Source organism: Trachemys scripta, chromosome 6 (assembly GCF_013100865.1).
Source record: "Trachemys scripta elegans isolate TJP31775 chromosome 6, CAS_Tse_1.0, whole genome shotgun sequence".
Classification (NCBI taxonomy): domain Eukaryota; kingdom Metazoa; phylum Chordata; order Testudines; family Emydidae; genus Trachemys; species Trachemys scripta.
In genome coordinates this window covers 113,710,740-113,733,144 of record NC_048303.1, presented here as the reverse complement: position 1 = coordinate 113,733,144, position 22,405 = coordinate 113,710,740, and the positions used below count along the sequence as shown (strand labels likewise).

At 42.2% G+C, this 22,405-nt stretch overlaps 1 protein-coding gene across 2 annotated transcripts in view; it reads left to right on the top strand.

Annotated features, from left to right (window-relative positions):
- DDX58 (DExD/H-box helicase 58) overlaps positions 1-22,405 on the top strand; it is a 33,405-nt gene that overhangs the window by 5,755 nt on the left and 5,245 nt on the right. For both annotated transcript variants that reach the window (XM_034774409.1, XM_034774410.1), the window contains exons 3-15: positions 1,867-2,045; positions 5,132-5,282; positions 7,058-7,189; positions 8,186-8,293; positions 10,442-10,595; positions 11,408-11,666; positions 12,346-12,508; positions 14,334-14,435; positions 16,706-16,863; positions 18,099-18,234; positions 19,419-19,567; positions 19,738-19,828; positions 20,604-20,774. In XM_034774409.1, the coding sequence (XP_034630300.1) occupies positions 1,867-2,045; positions 5,132-5,282; positions 7,058-7,189; positions 8,186-8,293; positions 10,442-10,595; positions 11,408-11,666; positions 12,346-12,508; positions 14,334-14,435; positions 16,706-16,863; positions 18,099-18,234; positions 19,419-19,567; positions 19,738-19,828; positions 20,604-20,774 (1,953 nt within the window). The remainder of the gene's footprint in view (positions 1-1,866; positions 2,046-5,131; positions 5,283-7,057; positions 7,190-8,185; positions 8,294-10,441; positions 10,596-11,407; positions 11,667-12,345; positions 12,509-14,333; positions 14,436-16,705; positions 16,864-18,098; positions 18,235-19,418; positions 19,568-19,737; positions 19,829-20,603; positions 20,775-22,405) is intronic.

Below are 22,405 nucleotides of genomic sequence, written 5' to 3'. Positions count from 1 at the left end.
ATGAAGCCTCATGCTTCAAAATGTAAGCCAGCTATTAATTGCCTAGGGATGGGAAGAAAGTTCCCATACGGGCAGGTTATTAAATGATTGTCCATTACGGAGGTTTAGTGCAGCTTTCTCCGAAGCATCTGAGAGATTGCGATAATATAAGTATAGTACCTTCAGGGTGTGCCAGCTTTCTTCCACACTAATGGATTTTAACTCTTTGGCATCCTGACTTACTAGGCTTCTTAACTTCTGAAAACTTGCTTTCATGAGAGCGATTGTTGCATTCTTTGAACTCTTTTTATAATTATGCAATAGTGCAGTTCCTGGTCAATTGCTCCAAGCTTCCTTCTTAATCATGCTTTTTATAAATTTCTTATCAGTAAGAAGTAGATCTAGGGTAGCTTCTCCTTGGGCTACAATCTCTAATTTCTGAATCATAAAGCTGTGTTACATATAATTTAGGAACACTTTGTCTGCTTGGTTGTATCTGTTACCCAGCTGATATGAGGGTAGTTAGCCTCCAGCCCCAATGAGTACTTTCAGATAGTCTATATTGCAGGATAAACATTGGCCCAGGAGTTAATTCTCTCTGTTCCAGTGTTGGTCTGTAAAACATATTGATGGTCTCGAGTCTCAGACTAAAAATTTAGCATCTCCTTCCTGCTCAGTGGAGGGCTGAGCTAGATGACGGTTTAGGTTAAACCATACTGTGATACCAACATTTCATTCTGGTCCGTCAGGAAAAAATAAGGAGTTGTAGTGTAAACAGGTAAGCAGAACCCTATTTTCTCCTCCCACTTTTGTGTGCCTGCCTGAAGCAGATTTTTTGGGGAAAGTTTTTGTTATTCTCAGAAACGGCTAAACTGTTTTTGAGATTAGGAAACCATTAATTGATTTGTCCTTTTTTTAACTAACCTTTTAATTGAGAAGCTCTAGCTCCCCCATGCTTTGCAACAGGGACTTGACGTTTGGCAGGGACTTGATATCTGGTGTCAGCAATGGACCTTTTGCTGTTCTCAGGAAAAACCTCCCAAATTTGGACAAGTTTATAAGCCTTTGAAAAATCTGTTTGCACATGCCCAGTAGAGAGGCTTGTTAGAGTTTGGCAGTCCAATTCTCTGAACATTCAGTCTGCACTGAGCATGTTCTATTCTCTCTCAGCTCCTGTGTGCTGACTGGACTGTGCATAGTCCCTTCCCACAGAGCAACTGAGCATGCTTGTTCCCAGAGGTACATGGACTGAAGACTTTCCCCATAACTGCTCTTCCTTGCCACCAGGATCAGATGTGGCACTGAGTACCAGAACTAAGAGCAGGGATCCTCTCTCCTGTGCTCTGAGGGAAAAGAGGAAGCAGCTTGATATGAATGCAGAGGAGTGAGGAATGTATGGGGGGGGTGGAGAGAGAATAGATGCAGGGAGGAAGGGCAGAAGATGGGGAAGAGGATAGAAACAGGGAGGGGAGAGGGGCCGTAGCAGAAGCTGGATGGGAGAGGGGCATGAGCCAGGGATGAGGAACAATAGGAGCTGTGGAGATGGCAGAGCATTCTGAGCAAGGCCCAGATCCTGTGGGAAAAATAAGACTGCATCATAATGCATACCTACAAGGGGGTTGAGTTAAGGTTGCACAGGCAGTATTAATTTTGGCATTTCCTAACTTTTCTTGCTTGACTTTGCAGTCTTAAAACTTCTTTAAGATAGGGTGCCTTTTCTGGGTTGTGTGTGTGGGTTGTTGTTAAATGTAAAGGTAACCCAACCCCCTTTTCAAAATGTGGTTGTAGTTCACCCAAGAGCTCTTAGCCAGTAATGGGTCAAAATATCTGTTTGAATTAAAAGCGGTGTTTGCTGGTGTAATTCGCCCCACCCCTTTTGTTTTCAAGGTTACACTGGTCTGAGGGAAGCAATTGAAAACTCGGATTTTCAAAAACTTGAAAGCCTGGAGGTGCATCGGCAGCTGCTGAAACGTATAGAAGCTACGATGAGAGACATTGATGCAGAACAGATAATTCCTTACTTAAACACTTGTCTCATAGACCGAGAATGCGAAGAGATTCAGCAGGTATTCTTTCAAAATCAAAATTGCAACTTGATTTGCAGAGTTTACAGTTCTATGATAATTGTGTAGCCCTGACTGCAGCTTCAGGTATGTCAGTATAATATAGAAACTAGGGATGTCAAACAATTAAAAATTAAACACAAGATTAAAAAAAATCATGATTAATTGCAGTTTTAATCGCACTGTTAATAATAGAATAACTTTTTTATAACTATTTTTGGATGTTTTCTACATTTTCAAATATATTGATTTCAATTACAACACAGAATGCAAAGTGTACAGTGCTCACTTTATATAATTTTTTTATTACAAATGTTTGCACTGTAAAGAGAACCAAAGAAATAGTATTTTTCAATTCACCTAATACAAGTACTGTAGTGCAATCTCTTTATTGCGAAAGCATAACTTACAAATGTAGAATGTTTTTATTTTTGAGTGCAGTTATATAAAAAAACAATGTAAAACTTTAGAGCTTACAAATCCACTCAGTCCTACTTCTTGTTCAGCCAATTGCTAAGACAAAAAAGTTTGTTTGTTTATGGGAGATAATACTGCCCACTTCTTATTTACAATGTCACCTGAACATGGGAACAGGTGTTCTCATGGCACTGCCTGTACATATTGGGGTGGACACCCGCTCCTGCCCTGAAGGGCTTGAAATCAGCCCTGAGAGAGGGCTGCAGGGGTAAAAGCAGCCCTGGAGAGGGCTGCAGCTCTAAAAGCTGGGTTGATTGGGGAAGCGGCCGCAGCTGGGCCACGCCCCAATCAGGCCACAGCTGGCCTATAAAAAGGCTGTGAGCCAGAGGCCAAACAATCTCTCTGTAGCTGTAGAGGGAGACGGGCCTGGCTGCAGGGAGATAGAGACAGGGTACCTGAGTGGAGCAGGGCTGGGGAAAGGCAGAGGAGCTAGGGAGCTCCAGCCTGGAAAGCCTCAGGCTGCAGCCTAGCAGAAGGCCAAGGGGTACTGGGAGTTGCAGAGGGCAGCCCAGGGGAAGGCCAAGGCAGCAGGTCCAAACCCAACCTGGCCTGTAATGAGTGGCTTATACTTCAGTCTGCCCAGGGAGCGGGGGCTAGTTGGTGACGGGCAGTGGCCTTATTCTGAGGCGAGGTGGGGATAGTGGGTGGGGGCTCCCTGGGGAGGGGAGACCCGAAGAGTGTGTGGATACTGCCAAGGGGCAGCAGCCAGAGAAAGGGGCAGCGGGGTCCAGGGAGGGACACAGGGGCCAGAGGACAGGCAGATCACTGGCCTGCAGAGGGTGCTCCAAGGCTGAGGGAGCTAATTCCCGGAGATGACCAGCAGGAGGCACCGCAGGGGTGAGTCTGCGCCAGTCTACACTGCTGTAGCTGGCATTGCAAGGTATTTAAGTGCCAGATACGCTAAACATTTGTATGCCTTATCCTGCTTCAACCACCATTCCACTGTATACTTTGTATTGTGTTGTGTTTGAAATCAATATATTTGAAAATGTAGAAAAACATTCAAAAATACCTACAACAAATTTAAATTGGTATTCTGTTTAACAGTGTGATTAAAACAGCAATTAATCACAGTAAATTTCTAAAAATCCTTCTGAAATCAATTTAAAAGGGTATAGTCCAATAGGAAGTCCAGGTGCATAGTTTGTTGCGATTCTTCCATGAGAAATTGCAGGGATAATCCAGTATAGGCCTGGAGACTTCAGTCTTGCAACTTAGACTTTCCCTGACAAAGTTTAAGAACATCTGAGATAAAACAGGATCAGGCCCAACTTCCTTTATAACTAAGTTCAGTGGATAAGCCTCTTGTCAGCAAATGATCACAGCAGGCTTCCCTTGGATGAAGAATAGGGTAAGTACATTGTTGCTTTGAAGCTAATCTGTTTCCTAGGCATACACTGGTATCTAGTTGCATTCATTAGCATAAATCAATTAACCATTCAAACAGCTCACAGGTAGATTTACATTGTGGAGTCACACATTTCAAAGAGAATTGAATACAATAATGTCACTACACCACAAGTTCTATCTAAATTTTAATATCCCCTTTTGATCGTTGAATCAATAAAATACAATAATGAAACATTATAGACAGGAACAGAAGTTTAGCATCTACAAACTGCTTAGATCACATTGCTAAACTCTAACAAGATGTAGGTAAGCATAGATAAATACAGTTAGTATCTTCTACTTGGTTCTCTAACAATATAGACCTACATTTTAAGGACTCTGGTTTATTTAACATGGCTTTGCTAACTATCTATAAGGAATGGCCCTGTTTGCCATTTCAGTACTCTTCTAATATGTCCTTAAGGGTTGTTTTCAAGTCATACAGCCTGCTGGTTGCTTAACCCTCACTGGCTCAGCCTCACACCCATAAAGGCCTTTAAAAAGCAAAATGAAACTTCTAATCTGTAGCTTTTAAATCCACCAGTTAGATTCCCTCTTCTCAGTGAGAGTTAAAGTTATGTGCTTGATTTTTACCTCTTTTGGTATGTTACAAGCCATGTTATTTATCTGTTAAAGCATCAGTATGCTTGACACGTTACGAGGCAGCCAATAAGATGGTCTCCATCCCTGCTTTTACTGGCTTCCAGACAACTGATAGGCCGAGAGGAACTTTCTAAGCTATTACAATATTTTATTCAGATTTAAAGCAGTGCATCATTTCTTTTGTATGTTTTGAAAAATGCTCCATTTCAGTTAACTTAAAAATCTTTCATCTGGGTTTATTCTAATACTTCGTACTTACAAGGGACTCTTCATCATGTGATCACAAAGCACTTTACAAAGGTGGATAAGCATTAGTATCCCCTCTTTACAGATTGTGGAACTGAGGAATAGAAAGCTGTCATAGACCTCCATCCTGCAAACACCTAAACACAGTTGCCAGTAGTCCAGTGGAGTTCAATGGGGCTGCTTGTGTGTGTAAAGCTATGCCCGTGCTTAAGTGTTTACAGGATCAGAACAATCGTGGGCTATACAGTTATGTAGATACACAACAGAACTTTAAAGAGTTTTCCGCTGTAAAGGCTCAACAATGTTTTTCTTTCGAATGACACACTTTTTGATATTTTGGAAGCAGTCACAAACTTTGCTTGTGCATTATGCAGGTCAAAGAACTGAAAGGCAGAATGGCTGGTGCTGTAAAGCTCATTGAATGCCTTTCTAGGTCAGACAAGGAAAACTGGCCCAAAACCTTTCATCTGGCTCTAGAACAAGCAGGATATGACCGAGCAAGCAAACTGTGGAATATGAAAGAAGGTAATATGCAAATTTTATCATATTCTATGCTTAAGGTTCTGTTGTTGTACCAGACATGAATTGTCTTCAGGAAGATGAGATTACCTTAAAGGGACACTGTCAGTGTGATTCCTTTCTTTTTTTTTTTTTTTTTTTTTTTTTTTTAATTGACTTAGTTTTAAAAAAAAGTGTGTCTGGTAGTAAACAACCCTGAAATATAAAAATGTTCTAAAGATTTTTATTTTTATTTTTTTTGCTGCCCTATTGATGATGATGATGATGATGATAGGGTCTTTTTTAGCAAAGGAGAAATTAATTATACAAGATAAATGAAGAAACTGACTGCACAAAGTGAACAACTGGAAAAATTTGTCCCACACCATCGACTGTATTCATTTATCATTATTGTATGTGTTTGTAAATGAAAGGCACAACATTTTCAGACAAATGTGATTTGTCAAGTTGATGTCTCTTATTGAAGCTGATAAACCTACCTTTGACTTGCCGTCCCTGTTGTAAAGTGATCAGTATAGGTTTCCACAATACCTAATGGACTGATCACCTTGTCCCTACACATCTGTGCACACAACAGAAAGGTAAAGACAGTGTGTTTCAGAATTTGTTGAGCAGCATCTACTGGCCCTCAGACTGAGCAACTCCTTTTGTTTTCTGCAAATGCGGAATTTCCCATTAAGTCCACCCTCTGCCACTGAATTTACCATGTTGTTGTGTTTTTCGTTTGAGATTCTTCTTTGAGATTATAAAAATACCCTCACAATTGAGCTTGCTTTGGAATTACCAGGGACATTCTTGAGTTGACGATGGTAGGATTGGGCACTACATATCTAAACCAAGTGATTGTTATGGGTGAATCTAGATTCCATTTTTTTATACTTGATCTGCTTTGACCTGGAACATAAGGAGCTTGTTTGAAATAGTTTTAATTAGCAAATTGGGGAGAAAAAATATTTTTTTGTAAATGTTTAGCTATTTTAAGTAACTTATGTGGTTGGCTCTGATTTGGAGACAGCTTTATATTACAGTAACCTGGTCTGTGTAATTTTGTGTCTTTGGGTTCTCCCCTCCCCCCCAACTCCCAAATCACCTGTATTTTATAGCCTTTTTTTTAAAGGCTTTTTGGGCCTCTTATGACATCTACCTTAATAAAACGAAAGTGTACACAATTGGGGATGCTCTTGGATCATAAGAGAAATTATCCATGTTGGAGATGTCACAACTCGAACAGTCAAAGAGTTGCTGACAGGAGGCACTGCTAACTAAAGCCTACTCTTTGGAACTTAATTTCTTGGCTAGCAGTGAAGAGAAGAAAGGTAGCTCTGATGTGCTTTTTGGTTTTGTATGTTTTTTGTCACAGCTAAACTAATGATAGTTCTATGAGAAAACTGTTCCAAAACACACAATATAGGGGGAGCAAGGAATATTTAGCATATGCCCTCAGAACTAGTCAGAAATAAATCTTAGACTGATACAAGGAGGAAGAGGAGGTTGAATAGGCTGTGCTTTTATGAGCATGTGGCACTTCTAAAATCATAGGGGTCCACATAGTCATTTGTCTACCTTAAGCCCAGCCTGGACAAGGCATTTTATTTTTACCTCATAGACATAAGGCCAGAAGGGACCATCATGATCATCTAGTCTGACCTCCTCCACTGCCAGCAAACAACTTCTTTCCCAATAAGATTCGGCATTGTGGGAGAACCACTTTCCTGACCTGTCAAAAGTATGACTTTTAAAGTGGAAAAGATGGCTAAGATGCTTGCCTTGGTGTTGTTCAGGTGACAATAAAGAGATGGATGTTGAAATGATGGAGGACCAGAATGGGACCAGTAGTGCCTTCGACATAAATGTACAGTATTCCGAAGAAGCAGAAGTTCACAATTTCAGTGAAAGTCCGTGTTCTCCTTCAGGTAATATTCAGCAGCTTAACACGCTTGCAAACATTAGAACTGTGCACTCCTTTGCACTTTTAAAATGTGTGTGGTGTCCTTAAAATGGCTCAAAAGAAGATAATTGTAGAAAATAGAGCCTTCTGCATTGAATTTCGTACTTCCCAGTTTAATTGTTTAACTTCACTGTTTGCTGCTAAAAATGCCCAATGCCTTGGGCATGACATGCATCATATGCTGCTCCTTGTTTCCCATACACTCACTGGAAAGTTGGTGTTTCAGAGGAGCACCCTCATGAAGGGGTTAAAATAGTGGAACTCAATCCATGGCTCTTCTCTGATTTGAGTAAGTCACCACATGACTTAGTAACTGGTAATTTAGATAAACAGCAGCATATTGGTCTGTGCCCTGGCTGGAACAAAGCTAAGGGAGCCCTAAAATACTGCTTGTTTTCTGAACTGTTTTGACAAATGTTAATTTGTGCTATCACTATCTGTTAGTCACAAAACAATAACTAGTAACTCTGTCAGAACGGCTCTTTGGTTTTTAAAGGCTGAGAGCCCCTGGATTAAAGAAAACATTGAAAGGTGTAGGAGTCATTGGACCAGAAGGATTAAAATAAGACACATTCAAGCTGTACATAGTGTTCATACAATCTGTTCTGGGGAGACACAGACCGACATTTTTATCAGGTGCTATGCTTTCTGGCTTGAAAAGATTGGGTCAAGGTAAGATCAGTGTTGACTCTGCCAGCAAAGAGTTTGAAAGGAGTTCATCTGAGGGAGAATAAACAGGCTTTACAAAATGCCAGCTTGTAACACACAAACCACGGAAAGTTCCAGTCTGGTATATGGTCTGTTAAAAAAATCTTTCCCCTCAAGTGCTACTCATTAATTTTAGATCATAACTATATATGGGGGATAATGTATTCAAACCAAAGCATTACTTATCCATTTTATATAATGGATCATGTTCTTCACCACAGCATATACTGAACTTTGCTTATTTATGTTCTAGAAGTGTCTCAACAACCTACTTATGGACCAAAGAAGGCTAGAAGTTATCAGATTGAGCTTGCCCGGCCTGCTGTCAGTGGGAAAAATACAATCATATGTGCTCCTACTGGTAAGAACGTGTATTCCCAGTGTTGAATTTTTTTTTTTTTTTTTTTTTTGGAAATTGTTTTTTTTTTTGTGTGTGGTATGAGAGGGGGGGGCTTGGGGGGGAAGAGTCTGGGGGAGGGGAAATGGACATCACAATGTTGTCGTTTAGGACAAGAATTTGTCAAATTCTCCCATCAACCTTTTATTTAAAAGCAAGCTACCCATTAAATTTAATCCACAGTGATTACAGAGGACCCCCAAGAACTCACTAGTTATGTCCTGCGGAGATAGTGGGTGAGGTTCTGTGGCCTGCAACGTGCAGGGAGTGAGACTAGATTATGATGGTCCCTTCTGACCTTAAAGTCTGAGTCTATGGCATTTACAGCAGAACTAAAATCCCTCTCTTTTGCACTTTGATATTTGAATGTTCCCTGTGAAATTTCCAAACTAGTCCTTCATGGGCCAATTACATTTTCCATAATGTTTGTGTGGGGCAACATTTTGCTAACTTTCACAGAGAAAAGGTTTAAAATTGAGACCTTAGAAATTTATCTTGAGACTCTGCTGGAGATTTTCTGTCTAAGTAAAGAGCTGCAGTCTCTACAAACTCCAGACCTCAGGGACATTTTCATGTCCGCTCAGGAACAGGTCAATGTTAAAGTTTAACCACAAAACAGCTGTTCCCCTTCTGCAAAGAGTAGCTGACTGAGCAGTCACCTTTCACTGGCTACTTCCCTCAGATGCTGCCAGCCTGAATCACCAACTTCATTCCTCACAGAGGCTTTGGGAAGAGGGGCTGTGGAGGGAGAAACTGAAGTGTGTGGGAAGGGTGAGGAGGACTGTGTGGGGAGACTTGCAGATGAAGATACCGTGGCAGCAGATATGCACCAGTGACCTGATCCAAAGCTCATTGAAGTCAATGGAAAGACTCACATTGACAGTCCACAGATCAGCTTCTACCTGTAGTGTGACACTATCGGAGGGTCATAAGTCTGGCTGAGGGACTGGACCCCCCCACCACCTCACATACACCCACAATCCTGAAGAATCATGATGTCCTTCCCCCATATCTCCGCTCACTTAACTGTTTAAAAAAAAAAGACTGCAATTAGGGAAGAAAGCTGTGGGAGGACAAAGGAGGACCATGGAGCAATCCAGACTGTGCACTGGGAGCAATGTAAGGAGTGAGTAAAGGTCATATGGGGGAGGAGTGCAGCAGTATATGGCCCAAGGAGAAAGTGGGCTTCAGGGGGAGGGGAAGTGAAAGTGGGGAGAGGAGGATACAGAAAGTTGGGGATCTGTGTGGGGCACATAAGAGTTAATGCAGCGTGAATAGGGTAGCATAGAGGCCATTGTGTCGGGAAGTATTTGTGTGTTCTTTGTGCACTAATTCCCATATATAGTTACATTTTTTTGTATTCATAAAATAAACTGTGTATGCAGCAATACACGAAGTAGTTACAAAAAGGTTGATATTCTGGCTTAAAGGAAAAGTTGGAAATGAGCAAAATTTAATGGACCTTAAACAGCTGTAATCTGATGAGGAACATCTCTGGATTTTACACTTTTTTTTCCCCCCCTTCTCTCTCTCCTTTTATTTATTTATTTAAAGTTTTGTTTTGACACAAGTACTGCTCTAGAAAAACAAGCTTTTCGTGCATTGGGGAGTTCCTGTGATTATGAGATATAACTCAAAACACCGTTGTGGTTCAGAAGATAGCCGTAATATTATTTAGAGTGCTGCTGATAAACAAGGAAGCAATCCTAGCAAAGCCATAAGAAACTGAAGTGAAATGAAATCAGGGTTTGTGAAACAGAAGAGGACAAAACTGATAGGAAATTTGCATCCCTTTAAACAAATAAAGCCAGTACACTCTGAATGACAGCTATCACTTCCCCCTTAATCCATTACTTTATGTCAAAGGGCTGTCATTCTATATGGTAGATAAGTTGTCTTCTGTACTACTGAGTCTGTTTCAGTACCAAGATCACGACATAGAGAGTGATGCTAAGTATCCTGGATCCCCCAACTGCATTCCTGCAGTGAGCTTAAAGTAAGAACATGGGTTTGCCCACAAGGAGCCTTAAATTGTTACAGCTGCACTTGTGGTGAGGGAATATTCCAGCTTTTTGTTACTAATTCTTTGTTTTCATGCTTGATGTTTAAAAGGATCTGGGAAAACCTTTGTGGCACTTCTGATTTGTGACGATCATCTCCAAAACATGCCCAAGGAACAGAAAGGGAAGATTGTCTTTCTAGCTACTAAAGTTCCAGTATATGAACAACAGAAAAAAGTCTTCACGCAACACTTTGAAAGAACTAGGTAGGTACGAGTCCACACGTGTAGTCTTCAGGTTTCTTTACTTCAGAGTTCCAAACCATAGGTTCCTTTACATCCTCATGATCCTACCTCTTGGGGGGCTTTTTTTTTTTTTTTTTTAAAACACCATTTCAGGACTGTCTCTCAATAAAGTTCTGGTAAAAAGTGTGGCCCAAACTCAGAAGATGAAAATACATCCAATCAAAAAGTGACCAAACTGTCTTTGAGGTGTAATTGAAGGCTGCCTCTGAAAAGCAGCTACTTAGGTGCAGCCATATAGAGCCCTTGTATGGACTTATAACTTTCATTTAGGTTTAAAGGAGCTAATTGACATGCATCCGCATGTAAGTGTCTCAATACTAAGTTCAGGAAGTGTCTTCTCTTTTTTCTTATAGCCCAGATACATAGAGGGTGGGATGGATTGTATTCAGAAAACCTATTTCATAAGTAAAGGATGATGGTTGAATGGATGATGCTGATAAAAAAAATCCACTGTCCTAAACCAAACATGTTTCAGTTGGGGGAGTTGCAGGGGATCAGTACCTCTGAAAATGTGGTCACCTATTTAGAGTCCTGTTCCAAAGCCCATATGAATCAATAGACTCTCATTGACCTTAATGGGTTTTGTATCAGACCTTGGGTATCTAACTTAAGGCACTCACAATTGAAGATTTTGGGCCTGATATCAAATCTCACTACCTTGGTTGATTCCCCAAGGAGATCTTGCCCTATCTTCTTGCTTTTCCTGCTCTGTGGATGTACTAATGTGAACATACTCTGTATTAATGTCACGACACACGTCTTTTCTCTCCCAGGTACGAAGTTGCGGGGATTTCTGGGGAAACGGCTGGGGATGTCTCTTCAGCAAGCGTCATTGAAGGGAATGATATCATTGTCTTGACACCTCAGATCCTTGTGAATGCTCTCAAAGATGGAACTGTTCCTTCCCTTGCCATTTTCACTTTGATTATATTTGATGAGTGCCACAACACCACTGGGAATCACCCCTATAATGTGTTAATGACCAGCTACTTGAATCTTAAATTTGACTCCGCTGTGAAACAGCTGCCTCAGGTAAGGCACCACCCAGGGTTGGGAGCATTTGAAATCAGGACCACCTGCTGAGGTTTTGTTAGCTATGCCTTTCATCTTTTTTCCATTTTTCCTGCAAACCCCACCTTGCTACCACTGCAACTTCAAATATTAAACCCGTGTTTCACTCGGAGGCTTCTGGCTGGGCCACTTTTCCAGCAGCAGTCTCCTTTTAGTCAGCAAGACAAGACCTAATCTTTTTAACTCCAAACTGGATTCTGATGAAGGGCTCATGGGAGGAAAGCCCAGGTTACAAAATATAATCCTTGACTTGCTCCTTCCAGGACAGCAGCACAGGTGTTGGGCCACAATGATTCAATTGTGACTTAATAATTTATAGCCTCTAAAAGTACATTAGGTGCTGTGTTGTCTTTAAGAAGCAAAATTGACTCTGAATGGGCCAGAATTGAAGTTTCTCCTACCACTGATGCAAGACTGGCAAGAACATCTGGATCTTGAGAAAAATCTTGGGGAGGGAGGAGAATAGAATGTAATAGATCTTGCTAGCTTTTTATTCAGAATATCCATGCCAGTGTTCTTGATTTCTCCCACCTCTGCCCTCTCTTTACTAACAAGGAAGATCAGTCAGGGGACTATCATGTTACTGGCTGCTTCTTTTTAATGACATGAACATATCTATTTTGTACATGAATGTGTTCAGATTGTTGGCTTAACAGCCTCGGTCGGCGTGGGCAGTGCCAAGACCCTCGAGGAGACGATAGAATACATCTGTACCCTCTGCGCCTGCCTCGACATACAAGTCATATCTACCATCAGAGAGAACACACAAGAACTGGAGGAGATTGTATACAGGCCCCAAAAATGTAAGTGTTTCAGTAGGAATGTATCACTGCTAAGGTCCTGCGTCAGTCTAGTGTCTGAAAACAGACTTAACTGCATCTCCATTCAGGACAGCACTTCAATCGAATGCTCAAAATTAAGCAGCATGTGATTGAGTCCTGTTAACTTCAGTGTGACTTATGCCCACACTTAAAGGATGTTCTGAAGTGCTGTCCTGAAATAGGGATGTTTTCCTGAATCGGGGCTGAAGTTCTGGTGGGCCTGATGTTCCTCTCACATAAACTGCTGTAAATTGGGAGTACCCTCTTTTAGATCAGTGGAGTTGCACAAATCCAAAACCTGTGTAAGGATCTCATCCAGAAAAGCACTTGCCCACGTGCTTAATTTTAAGCACACTACTCTCACACGCTTGTGCTTTGCTGGATCAGGCCTGAAGTGAGTGTGAAACTAAACTTGATCTATCTTTTGTTTCTTGTATATCTTTAGGGTTGGAAAACATAGTGCCAAAACATTGAATGTAATGTGTAATCCTGTTATGCCCCATTTTCTTGAGAAATTTTTCAGTCCAAGATGCACTCTCATCTGAGGTAACTTTGTAAAGATAAATGTTGGTGCCTGGTCATATTTGATATCTGAAAGGAGGGAAACAAATGTTAACCTGTCAGGAATTCTAGTGCCTGTCTCAGAATTACTTGACGATAAGCTCTAGCCGCAGAATTTAGATCCAAATCTTGAGCATTCCTGTTTGGATGCAGGTTTTGGTTTAGGGCTATTTCTATTAAATATGAATGTGCTGTCTAAAAGATTAGAGTTTGGAGTATATGATTAAGTTGGACTGTCTCCACGTCCCGTTTAGTTTGCCTGCCTGTGCGGTGTGTGGAGAAGGAATATGTACAGTGCTGCTTCTAGAGTGTGTGTGTATGTATGTATGTATGTGTGTGTGTGTGTGTGTGTGTGTGTGTGTGTGTGTGTGTGGTTGCCAAGAGTGGGCAGAGGGAGAGCACAAAAGGAGCCTTTCCCAGTGTATGTGGCCTGAGTCAGGGCTAGATAGAATGTCAGTCCGTGTGCTCCTCTAGTGCTGGAGCAGAGAAGTCTTACCCCCCAAGGGCACCCAAAGGCAGCTGGACTGTGGATCAGTATCTGTCATAGACTTGACCCATGGATCTGGCCAGCCGCATGCAAGGTAGCGATCTGTATGCCATGGGTGCTCTGCCTCTGCGTGCCCAAGCCTTTTAGGAAGTGGCGTGCTTTCCTGAGTTCCTGTCTCTGATGCTCCCTGTAGGGCCGTGCGACTCCATTGTGCTTCCACCAAGCGCATAGTCAAGCCCCTAGGGAACACTGCGCTGTGACGGTTGTAACCAAGCCTTTACTGAGAGTTGCATGAAAGGAAATAAAGGAAGAGGAATGGACTGAAACGCATTAGCTGGATGTTAGATGGGAATTTCCTAGAGCTGAAGGGCTCTGTTTCCCCAATCATTTCCTAGGTTTGCTTTTTGCAGGTGCTATTTGCAGTGTAGTATAGATCAAGTAACTGATCGCATAATAGTACATTATGAATAGTAAACCTGAAATGGTGAAAATCAATTCTTTCCGCACTGATCTTGCCCATAGAATTTTGCCTGCATAGAGCTAGGGATTCTTTCTGATGATAAAGGCATTTTTTTGATTGCATAGCTAGGTCCAACTTGGCCCTTCCAAGGCTCAAAGACACAGCAACAAAGGAAGTTAGCAAAGAACATCCAGGCCCACTGTTCTTCGGTCCAGGCTCCATGTAGCAGTTTGTCATGTTTGATAGAGGGCCTGGAAATATTTATTAATCAGCTTTGTGGTTCCTTCTTGTGACTCTAGCTTTCAGACTAGTCGGGAAGCGCCCCAAAAACCACTTTATGGCCATTATCTCAGTCCTGATGTCTGAAACTGAGGCCCTGGCAAGCAAGATTTACCCAATAGGTAAGATTACACCAAATGCAGACCAGTGGGAGAGAACTGGGGGTTCATTTTTAGACTCGATCAATAATGAACTCCTCTTACTTACTGCAGCAGCATTCGTTCCTTCAGATTCCTTTCCCCTCTTTATTTTTACCTTTTCTTTTCCTTCCATTTTCTCTTTTCTAATAGCTCTTAGATTAAATAAGTTACACATGGAAAACTAGCTTTTTGCTTATCATTCAAGCTGTCTTAATTTGTAATGTCACCCATCATTTGACATGCCATGAAACCAGATTGCCTAGTCTGAGTGTATAGATTGTGAAACTGTCAAATAATTGTAAGTAAAAATACCAGAGCTTTCTTTAGAATGCAGGTGTTTTTTTTTTTTTTTGTTTGTTTGTTTTTTTCCCTACAGAGAACATTCTGGTATGTGGTATTTCTCTAGATGTTGCCTATAAAATGAGCCTAAGCTAAAGGATCGCATAATGAGGCCTTGGGCATATCTTACCTTGACTATTGCAGTAGCATCTTTTCCTGTCTCTGTGCTTCCCCCTTCTCCTAAAACGGCAGCTGAAACTTATCGTCCTCTCCTGCTACTCTGACATACACACGGTCCCTTACGCTCTTTGAGTTCGTTCACTGGCTTCCTGTGTGAATTAAGTTTAGCTTCTTTGTCCTTTGAGGTTCTATATGGCACTGTCCTGCCTACATTTTACCTCATGTGCTGCATCTCCCGACTGTTTCCTTGGACTCCTCTTGCCAATTATCTATCTTAAGTGTTTATATGCCTCCTCCCCTTACCGTCACGTATGAGCACCTCCTAATCTTCAGTGTATCATGATGACCCTTGTGAAGATAAATTTTACAGAGGGGGAACTATGGCACAGAGACTGTCAGAGAATGAGCCAGGGTTGTGTAGTGAAGGACGCTGCTGTCTGTAGGACCCCAGCCTCATTCGTTAGGTGTGTGGTGACTAAGGCAGGGGATTGCAGGACTAGAGGGTGGATTCATGGCTGAGATAGTTGATTGCCACCCTAGAAATTGGATTCTATGCCTGCCTCTGCTAGAGTTCCTGTTTGGGCAAATAACTTTGATTTATCATAGAATCTCAGGGTTGGAAGGGACCTCAGGAGGTCATGTAGTCCAACCCCCTGCTCAAAGCAGGACTAATCCCCAGATAGTGGTTTTTTATTTATTTATTTTATTTAACCCCAGTTCCCTAAATGGCCCCCTCAAGGCTTGAACTCACAATCCTGGGTTAGCAGGCCAATGCTCAAACCACTGAGCTATCCCTCCCCCAGGAAGCACTGAGTGCTCACAGCAGCAGACGACATCAATGAGAGCTCTGTTCTGAATAGCTAGTGCTACAAAATGCTAAGTATTCTGAAAAATCAGGTCCTATGAGTCTTGGGCTATGTCTACACTGCACGCCTTAAAAAGATGTGGCTGTGCCAGTGTCGCTGCAGCCACGCCATTGTAAGTTGCGCAGTGTAGTTGCTCTTTATCACCGGGGGAGAGCTCTCCCAGAGACCAAATAAAGCCACACCCAATGAGGGGCGGTAGCTTGGTCAGCGTGAGCATCGCGCCTGTGCTGATGAAGCACTGTTCACACGGGTGCTTTTCGTTGTTAAAACTTTTGGTGTTTGGGATGTGTTTTTTTCATACCCCTGATTGACACAGGTTTTAATGACAAAAGCACCAGTGTAGAGACAGCCTTATATTGGGTAACCAGAAGTAGTGGCTATTTGTGACCTTAATCTCTCTGACTCCATTCCCCATGTATAAAATGGGGATAATACCATCCCCCCCCCACTTCACAGGAGAGTTGTGAACTTAAACCAAGTGTTTGCAAAGCACTTGGAGACGATAGTGATGAGCTCAATAGAAAAACCTAGGAGGAAATCAAGGCTTGGTCTACATTAGCAACTTCTGTTGGTATAATTGCGTTGCTTGGGGATTTGGAAAATCCACACATTGAATAATGATAAAATTAAATACTGACTAGCTGTTCCTTCCGTGAACACTATCCATCCTGTGCATTGAATGAGGCAAGGGTCCTGTAGAGAAAATAGGATGTGATGATATAATTAAAGCCAGTGACACAAAGCATACACACAAAGGGGCTGAATTAATGTTGCAAAGGTTTAATTCTGGCATTTCCTAACTTTTGAGTGCTTCGCAACCTTTATGTTCTTTTACTATTTCTGTAGAGTGCCCTGTATCTTGTTCTGGCTGTTTTAGTTAGCTACTCAGTAAGATGTAGTGATGCTTGCTGCCTCTTTCCGCACCAGATGCGTTGTCCCACATTAAGAGTAAACGTTTCGGAACGCAATGCTATGAACAGTGGATCGTTGACACTCAGAAGAAGTGCAGAATGTTGCAACTGCCGGACAAGGAAGAAGAGAGGAGGATTTGTAGAGCTCTCTTTATTTATACTGAACACTTACGGGTAAGTGAATGCCCTCTCCTGTTGCACGTACAGAGGGATCAGTCATGTTCCCAGCAGTGCAGGTGCCTCCAATTGGAAGTTGACTAGGACCCTACACAGTTCCCATATTTCTGGGTGCTCTTATCTTTGTAGTAATTATGGGATGATGCAGTGGGCCAGACTCTCAGCAGTACAGATTGGCATAGCTCCACTGGCTTTACTGCAGAAGGAATGCAAAAGACCTTGAGCCAGATTGCGGGTTCTAGCCCACGAGAGCTTATGCCCAAATAAATGTGTTAGTCTCTAAGGTGCCACAAGGACTCTCGTTTTTACTAAAGCCAAGGAACTATATCAATTTACACCAGAATCTGATCTGATTCAAGGTCTTGATTGAATTCTTTGTGCTCCAGGGTAATGTGTAAAGGACTGGAGCGCACTGGGGAAACCTGTGGCTAATTGCCTGTGGCACTTGGGAACTGGCGATAGTAACATTTTAGAAGAAAGATGACATTTATTTTGTGTGTTTTGTTCATACAAAACAGTTTTCAATGTTCTATTAAGCTCTATGGGTTAAATGGGTGGAACGCATTCTAATAAATGTAATGTGAAACGATCAAATAGTTTGTTTTCTTAAGGGCTTTAGAATACTGCAGAAATTAAACATTGGGGGATAGAACTTCAAACATTTTGAAAATAAACCTCCCTTGAGCCATAAGAATATAAATTACGGGTGATTACTAACAGTGGCATTATGTCAGTGCTGGACTTTAAGCACCTCCATGAGTGCATTGAACTCAACCCTGAAACGCGTGTAAATCCTGTAGGATCACGGCCAGTATTTGTGGCTATATCAGGGCCTCGATTCCTATCTGGCTTACATTCAAACAGAGGTTTGAATAATCAGTTTGAGATTGGAATCAGGCTTCAGAAATTCAGATTGGAAAATAAATTAGTGGATTTTTCTCAGTCTAGTTTAGCGGAGAGTGCAAACGTATACTTGTTTGAAAGGAGCAGATGCATTTTTAGCACCCCACATCTGAGCTGTGTCTTGGATGCTTACTAAAAACTATACTGTTCAGAGGATACTGCTTGCAATCACTGTTTTCCTGTGCTACTGTAGAAGTAACAAGTATTTCAAATGCAGAAGCTTATCTTAGTAAAATTCACTGGGTTCTCTCTCCCCCCCCCCCCCATTACTGATAAGCATTTGGCCTGAGAAATGAGTGCTTTAAAAATATATTCATCTCTCTAAACAGAAATACAATGATGCCCTCATCATCAATGAAGATGCACGGACTCAGGATGCGTTGGCCTACTTGACTGAATTTTTCAATGACCTTAGAAGTGGAGGGTTTGATGAGATAGATCAACAGTTAACAGCGAACTTTGAAGGTACTTCATGCAGCCCATCTGAAAGGTGCAAGTACCAGGCAGGGGGAGAGGAATTGTTTAAGGTGGTCCAACTTGCTTCTCCTCTTACTTCTATCCATGTTTAGAGGCTGTAACAGCTGGGGTCCAGACCTTCCAAGCCAGTTGTTTGCATGAAACCAGCTTTGAGTAGCCATCTGTTTTCCAGCCCAGGAAAAGACTTTAAAGTTAATGGAAAGTCAGTGAGACTTTCCCTGTGCTCCCAGTGGACAAGTGTCCTGGCTCATGAGTGGGGGCTGAACTTGGGACCTTCAGTGCTAAAACCATGAGCTAAAGAAGTAATAACCTTCACTGTCAGCTGTTATAGACTCTTATTCTCTTATGTGGGTCAGTGGCTAGCAGATAAAGGCTTTCTCTCCTGCTGTGTTTTACATGAGCACTGGGAGCGTGGCAATAGGGGAGGAAATCATGAGTGCTAGCAACTTCAGAGGGAGGAGCAAGGGTAGGACACAGCTGGGGAAAGGGCACATGCTGCGCTCTGTGCTACTTGGGCTCATGCTACCCAGGCACTCCTGCAAGTATTACAGCAATGCCTCAAGGGGCTGTGATGCTAACCCCCTTCATGAGCTGTGGTTTAATGCCCCAGGGTAGCCCTGCATTTGGAGAACAGCTGATCAAGAAATCCAGTGTACTAAATTAGGCTCTGCTCCGGCAACTGATTGTGCAGAGTAATTCCCGTTGAGGTCTGTGGGGATTCACATGGATGCAGGGTCTGCCTGTACGGAGCCAATGGAAGGATCATAACTTTGGGGTTTGTCTACATGGCAAGCTAGGGCACTGTAGATTCACAGCCTGGCTGGCCACACGCTGAGCCCTCAGTCAATCAAGAGCCAGCAGAATCAATATTTGTCTTTAAAATAGCTGGGTTGTTTTTAGACCAATGTTCTGGTTTAGATGCCTGCTCGGGGGGTATGCTGCTGTGATTTCAGCTTTAAAATGCAAGTGATTCAGAAGTAGCTCCATAGGGACACGGTTACACATATAAAACTTTTTTTTCTTTGTTTTTAAGAGAATAGTTGAGAATTTTTAAAGAAGTTAAGGGCAAGGGAAAGTCACTTGACATTTGGCTGCTAGATGTGGGTCAGCTTGCTGTTTGCTGGAATGGATGATGCTAACTGCAATCTGAGGAGGTCAACGTTTTCTTCCAGCTAAACAACAGGAACTGAGAGAGGCCGCAGTAGATGAGCTGAATGAGAATCCCAAACTGGAGGAGCTCACCTTCATCCTGAATGAAGAATACCGTCTAAAGCCAGAGACCCGCACTCTGCTCTTTGTTACCACAAGAGCGCTAGTGTCCGTAAGACCTTCTCTCTCTAACACTACTAAAAGGGGCAACTAGAAAATAAATATGGGGTAGTGTAGTAGCCTGCCTGGGCTGCTCTTATTGCACATGCCAGGGGCTCCTTGCATCCCTTTCTGCGACCAAGGGTTGTGGAAAGTGTTACTAACGGGTGTCTTACTTTACAGGCTTTGAAGAAATGGATTGATGAAAATCCTACACTCAGCTACCTAAAACCGGATGTGTTGATGGGGCGTAACAAAAGAAACCAGCAGACAGGTATGGGAGTTTGCCCTGAGGGAAGCAAGTTGTTATACCATGTGTTCCCAGACCACTTAATGCAATAATTTATCTCTGTAGTCCATCTCCATGTTCCAGGACAGGCCAACAAGCAAATGCCCAAGCCAATACTACAATTCCTTCATCAATATTAGGGAGGGATATGAAATGTACAGGAGATTTTACCACATCTAAACAGACTCCTGCTTTTCCTGCCAAAACCTCTGGTTAAAACGCTAGGTGCATTAGCAACAATTCTCTGCTATACAGTTCTGCTAGATAATATTAAAAAAATCCCTCCTCCTCTCTTTACTCAGAGCGATGCAGTGGGTGTTCCCTGCCTCATTTGTGGCTCACAGAGTTTCCCTGTGGTTGGAGGTAAACACACGTTTAAATACTTGACTGCACCAAACAGAGTAAATCTGACTTATTTTGAGAATATCTTAGTGTTTTAAAATAGCCAGGGAACAGGATCTCATTAAAACAAACCAGTTTTTAAAAGGACAACTTCAAACACTTCGAAGTGTAAAATGTTGCTTGCCAAAGTGATTCACAGTGTGACACCTTAACAAGTGTCCCTCTTCGTTAGATATTGTGCAGTTTTCTAGTCCTCAAGCAGGCAGCTGTGTATCCTGATTTGAGGCATTTCTTTCACAGTCTCCAGAGCAAACAGACTGACTTTTGGTACTGACTGCAAGGATATGTGTATGATTTGAGTTAGGAACTTTTCAGCATCTCACCGTGCATTTTGTATTCTGACTTTTTTGTACTGTAGGGATGACGCTCTCAAATCAAAAGGACGTACTGGACTCATTCAAAACCAACAGCGACAGTAAGATACTAATAACTACAGCAGTTGCAGATGAAGGGATTGATATTGCTCAGTGCAACCTGGTTCTCCTCTATGAATACTCTGGCAACGTCACCAAAATGATCCAAGTCCGAGGTATGTGTCACCGGAACTTAAACTATTATCATGTGAATATGGTATAGGTCTAGAAAATACCCCCGTCAGCCTCTCTGACTGGCTGTCATGTTTACTTTACTTTAAGCTTTGTGTGTGTATCTTACTTTTATTTCTCTCTGCCTCTGAGTGCTTTCAGCTGAATGAAGGGGCAGGACAAGTCTTGATGTCAGTTTCTTCACAGGACGGAAGAGCCATTGATTAGGGGTGTGTGTGTGTGTGTGAGTAAATTATACACATCACACGATGGTGCTACACATTCAAGGAACATCTCCTAAGTGTGCATGCAAGTAAATAGAAATATGCACAGAAGAATAATTTAATGGCAAGTGCAACTGGAAATTCTGCAAAACATGCCCCCATGGAGAATTCAGAAGAAACTCCATTAGGGAGTCTCGCATAATGGCTTGGCCCCTCTACGCATATGCATATGGGCACAATCTGTCCTTAAACTTGTGTAATAAGTGCCCTCAGGTGGATTATTGGAAGTGTGGTTTAAACCTGGGACTCCTAGATTAAAAAACAAGTGTCTACTGTCTAAGCTAAAAGACACTATTAATGCAAAGAATGCAGTGCTCATAAACCACTATGTAGTCCAGCCACTAGAGGGGGATAGAGAGTCCTACTCTAAATATGAGTTACACTTTCAGCTACAAAAGGGAAAAGGTCATAAAATTACCCAGCCCTTTTAAAAATTCTGCTGCAATATTTAATTTTGTGATCTGAGCACGTAGTCAGGCTATGAAATTCAATACTATTGTGAAACGGTTATTTTACTCATTTTAAATGGACCTTTCATTGAGTGAGCTCCTGGCTTTTGGGGTTTATATCAGACACTCGATGGCATAGTTTCATTGTTATGTATTTTTGTATTAAATAATTACCTCAAAATTAGACACTTAAAGTGTGAGGGGAAAAATCTCTCTTGCTACAAGTGCTGTTGTAAATACCTGAAAAAGAAATTGGGCAGGTTGTCAAGTATCAGAGGGGTAGTCGTGTTAGTCTGGATCTGTAAAAAGCAACAGAGTCCTGTGGCATCTTTAAGACTAACAGATGTATTGGAGCATAGGCTTTCGTGTTGCATCCGACAAAGTGGGCATTCACCCACAAAAGCTTATGCTCCAAGACATCTGTTAGTCTTGAAGGTGCCACCGGACTCTCTGCTGCTTTGGGCAGGTTAACTCCTTAAAATTTTTGGAACTCTAACTAAATGTGAGTAATGGTTAGTTCTAACAAACCCCCTTTTTAAAAGCATAGGACAACATGGGAATCCTATGAATTATTATTCTTAGTTTGTATCATAGTAGAACCAGACCCCAGTTGAGATTAGGGCTGCATTATGCTAGGCATTGAAAAAATACATAGTGAAGAGACAATCCTTCCCCTAATAGTATTTCCTACTGTCAACTATCAGTTTTCATTTTGATGGGAATCCAACAACGGGATCAGGGCCAGCTCCAGGCACCAGCCCACCAAGCTAGTGCTTGGGGCGGCACCTGGAGGGGGGCGGCGCGGCACTCTGGCCGATTTGGGGAGAGCGGAGCCCCGGCCGGGCTCACTCCCCCGCGCCCCCCCCCCCCAGCGCTCTGGCCAGTCGGGGAGAGCGGAGCCCC